Source organism: Triticum dicoccoides, chromosome 6A (genome assembly GCF_002162155.2).
Source record: "Triticum dicoccoides isolate Atlit2015 ecotype Zavitan chromosome 6A, WEW_v2.0, whole genome shotgun sequence".
In the NCBI taxonomy this organism is placed as follows: Eukaryota; Viridiplantae; Streptophyta; class Magnoliopsida; order Poales; family Poaceae; genus Triticum; species Triticum dicoccoides.
This window is the reverse complement of record NC_041390.1, coordinates 627,709,777-627,714,087: the sequence shown is the minus strand read 5'-3', so window position 1 is coordinate 627,714,087 and position 4,311 is coordinate 627,709,777. Positions and strand designations below refer to the sequence as shown.

The 4,311-nt window shown below is 43.4% G+C and overlaps 1 protein-coding gene across 1 annotated transcript; it reads left to right on the top strand.

Annotated features, from left to right (window-relative positions):
* Positions 1-797: 797 nt before the first annotated feature.
* On the top strand, positions 798-2,905 carry LOC119318675. The gene is made up of 4 exons (XM_037593260.1): positions 798-935; positions 1,054-1,236; positions 1,931-2,212; positions 2,325-2,905. Exons 1-4 carry the CDS (start codon positions 832-834, stop codon positions 2,731-2,733), a joined length of 978 nt encoding a protein of 325 aa, XP_037449157.1. The 5' UTR covers positions 798-831; the 3' UTR covers positions 2,734-2,905.
* The last annotated feature ends 1,406 nt before the right edge of the window (positions 2,906-4,311 follow it).

Here is a 4,311-nt window from a genome sequence, read left to right as displayed (position 1 = left end):
GCCAAAAACCAGAGCTACTGCTAGGCTTTTCCCTAGTAGTGAGAAGCTGCATTGGAGGCAGGGACGGCTGCTAGTGCTCATCGACGGGCAGGGGCGGTGATTGGGGGCGGATTTTGAAGCTCGGCGGCGGTGGTGTTTCGGTGGTGACGACGGGATTGGGGCGGCGATTGGGCATGGATTTGAGGTGGCGGCGGCGGGATTGGGGTCGGTGGCGGCTCGACGGCGGGAGGAGGAGGTGGATGCGCCGACGGATATGGTCGGAACGGCGTCGGCGGCGTGTTTAGGTGATGTGATGAGAGGGGGAAGGAAGTTTCACCACGGTAGTTACACTCATGTGGCTTTTTGGGCACGGGGGCAAGTGATGTATTTTTACATCACCAGAGGCAAAATATACATCGTACCCTAATTTTTTTGCAAGATTTTACATGACGGGCTGCTGTTGGAGTGCCTTTTTTTTACCCCTCGTGATGTAAAAAGCTGTTATTTCTATTTTGCATCACCTATTGAAGATGCTCTAAATGACACATATCATAAAGAATTTGCATCGAATTCAGAGAGCTTTGTTCAACAGAAGCAATTGATTTGGGTGTTTGGCCAAACCACCAAGTTTTCGTAAAGGCCTACATTGATAGACTTTTGAAGAAGAGCAAGGTGTATGTTGTAAACAACGGCAAAGGGGCAACATAGTAAAATACTAGTAGCAATTTATAATTGTCTGGACGGCAGAGTCTAGTCAAATTAGGTGCAACATAGTGGTTATCTTCTTCCCCTCACCTTCCTTTTGCTTTCATTTGCTCTCGCCCCTGCTTGGCCTTTGCCTCCCACCCAAAGATGGACGTTGTGAGTTCAATAATCTGCTCCTTGATGAGGGAACTCGTGGAGATTATTAAACATGGACCATCAGATGAACATGCGAGCCACCAGGAATCGATGGGGTATGATATCTTCCATTTATCTCTAGATTTGCGCAGCAACTCCCGTTTATCCTGGGATCATTAGCTCTCCTGATATCATCTTCTCTAAATAAATTTTCGATGTCATCTCTTCCGAAAGGCACAGTCTGAAACCTGAGCTATTTGAAATATCTGGATCCACTTGGTTTAGAGAGGATTGGAAAATATCTGGTCCCCGAAAATATTTGCTGCTACTGGCAACTTTGGCAATAACCATAACCTACCAAGTTGGTCTGAATCCCCCAGGGGGACTTTGGGCAAACACTGAATCGGGACAAAGCAGGTACTTGTTTCTTTGTCTCTTGTAAAGTTTTCCGTCACGATTTATGCCATGTACCGTGTCATGATTTTCATCTCTAGAACAAGGTGTGGAGATAGATAACAGAACAAATACAGTATGATGTACTGCTATCTTCTTTTTCTTTTTTTTTATAATCTGTACTGCTATCTTGTGAAATCACGCGAGACTGATGAAATGATGTGGTGTTCTGAAAATGATCATGCGTAGCTCGATTGCAAACTAAACTAAACTGAACTAGATTTGCTTGCATGAACTTAAACTTCATTGCAGGTACCAAGGAAGCAACAAGCTCAAATATGTACCTTCCTCATGCACAAATGCAATGGCACTTGTGTGTACCTTGCTTGTGTATACCTTTCTAATCATATCACGAGAATCTGAATCCCCTTCTACTGAAACGCCAAATACCAGGCGCTTGTTCCTCCTTTTTTATGTCTTAACTGTACCTATTTACTTTACTTTACTAGGTGTGCATCTGCCTCATCCAAAAATGCGTATATATCGCCATATAATTTTGGCAAGCCTCAAAATATATTTGAGCAAATAGAGTATGATGTACTGTTATCTTGTGAAATTAATGATGTGATTAGGTTATCTGTGAGGCAATCATGGGTAGCCCAATTGCAAACTAAACCATCTTCTAGATTTGCTTTCATGAGCTTCAACTTCATTGCAGGAGACAAGGAAGCAACAAGCTGAAAGATGTACCAGGGAAGGGGAGCTGGACACTTTTCTCATGCAGGGTAGTAGTAGCATTTTGGTATACCTGGCAAAATCTGCTTGAAGACCAAGTGGGGAATCGGACAATTATCTTAGTCACGGTTATAGTATGTCTTGTGTGTACCTTTGTGATTATGTTTAAAGCCCAAGCGGATCGCAACCTTGCAAGCGCCTCGAGAGACTCTGAATTGCTTTCCGTGACAAGTTATAAGGAGACGATTGAACCGGAAAATACCAGGTGCTTGTTCCTTCCTTTTGATGTCTTGTACCTATCTACTTTACTTTAGTAGGTGTTTTCTTCATCCTGGTAATTTTCAATTCATACTTAATTGATAGAGCTGTTGCTGCAGTTGCTCCGACTGCATGGCCGCCTGTATTGCCGTAGCTAAAATCCCAGCTACTTGGCTTGTCGGGTCTGCCTCTACACACCATGCCACAGGAAACCGTGCACTCCTCTCTGGCTTCAAAAGTGTAGATGGCCTCAACATCCATACGGGTGATGGCGTGCGCATGCCGGTCTGTGGACGTGGCTGCGTGATTACGGATGCGGTGGTTCTTCCCAACGTGTTGTTCGTGCCGGGGCTGAAAAAGAACATTGTCTCAGTAAGTCAGCTCACTCAGCTTGGCTGCAGCATTGTATTCAAGCGTGACGCCTGCTATATCTCGGGTGCCACTGATGGTACTACTATTGGCAAAGCGCTTGTCGGAGAAAATGGGATGTTTAAGCTGGAATTCCTCAAAGTCCCGCTTGTCAACTAGCCTGCCTTGGCCCTTTTCTGATTCTGGGAGCCCCATTTACGGTAAAAAAATATTTGTAATTATCTAGATCTAAATGAATCTATCATTTAGATTGTTTGTGTATTTTACTATTACATCATATGATAATTTCCGCCTGTGAGGGATGGAGTCCCTATTAAGAATAAATACATTCATATACTCACGTTATGCAGCTTCAAACTATGTAATCCTTTATTTTGTGAGATTCAATCTATGTAATCCTGTTTGGTCAACATTTGCCATATCTATCTTGTGTAATATACCCCTGGAAAAGATACTGCAAGCCGGTGACATCCCATATCGCCACGCTTCCAGTCATTGTCGCATCATTATCTATCGACTTGATGCCTCTGAAAGAGATGGGGTTTTTAGGACCAGCAATAGATTCGAAGGTTGGTATGAGGCCAAGATCCTGATCAGTGAACACACAATGAGACAAAAATATGGGCAGGTTCGGGGACTGGGAAAGGTCGCTGGTAAAGACCCTACTCCTGTGATGTAGGTGGATTTGCGTAGGGTATCCTTTCGGAGGAGGAAGAACAAAAGGACTCAGTACTCCTTGTGAATGAAAGTGAGTGTGTGTTCTTGTCTGAGATAAGTGGGTTCCTGAGATGCCGAGGAGTTCTACTACAAAGATCCAGACATAACTACATCAAATATGGAGCAGAAGGCAACAGCAAAGAGCCAGAGCTGTAGTTGTAGTTAGTAGTAAAGTTTGAGCCGAGTATCCATAGTTAGTATTAAATTAATTACTTTTTGAGCTCATATGGTACTAAGTCTAGCGTTTCCTGTTATCCTTAAGTTGTATCCATATGGTACAAGTTGTATCATAATTACCAAAAATTCTAAAGTTGGCCGGGGAGGATCTTAAATTATCTCTACATTTTTGGCTTGTAATGTTTACCACTCAGAGGTATTACTATTAGTAAAACAGTGTTCCATAATTGTTAAATCAACGACTTGTGCACTACAATGTCCAGTGGTGTGCTGGTTCACCGCATTGATGCGAAAGCTGGAGCGGCGGACCAGGAAATCGCAGTCATGTTGTAAGATGTCAGGTTTGGTCTCTTGGGCGGAAAAGTTGTCGGCTCATCCAGTGAACAGCCTTGGTACTAACGTGGAAGCCCGAGTGACGGTTCCGGAAATCTTCATTTTGCTGTGTCAACGCCGACTGTTAAGATAGTAGAGGTGTATTCTTGAATGGTTTGCAGCCTTAGGGTCGATCTGTGTGCGTCGTCCATCGATGTATCGTTTTTCTGCCAATTTCCCTTACTAACTTGTCATTTATATAAAGATTTAGAAACATCGGAGCTCCCAACGGTTGCTCAAAAAAGAAAAAATGCGCCTTGGATACGAGTCCAAGCCAGGCTTTTCCATTTGTGCTTGGCCACAACGAGGCATTTGTCCATCGCCTTGAACAATACAAAATAGATATAAGTTTTGTTAGAAAGGAGCTGACTCATGTAGCGTGTTAGGTGAGTCCTTGTCGAATGGATATAGTATACTAATGAAAAGTTAATAAAATTTCCCTCAAAATTAGAGTACCTTGTTGGCGCTGTC

Bases quoted from the DNA above. Each gene is read 5' to 3' on its own strand.
- LOC119318675 (XM_037593260.1), top strand. From the start codon at position 832: ATGGACGTTGTGAGTTCAATAATCTGCTCCTTGATGAGGGAACTCGTG. The intron at 936-1,053 runs GTATGATATCTT...CTCTTCCGAAAG, and splicing joins AGCCACCAGGAATCGATGGG to GCACAGTCTGAAACCTGAGC. The intron at 1,237-1,930 runs GTACTTGTTTCT...ACTTCATTGCAG, and splicing joins ACTGAATCGGGACAAAGCAG to GAGACAAGGAAGCAACAAGC.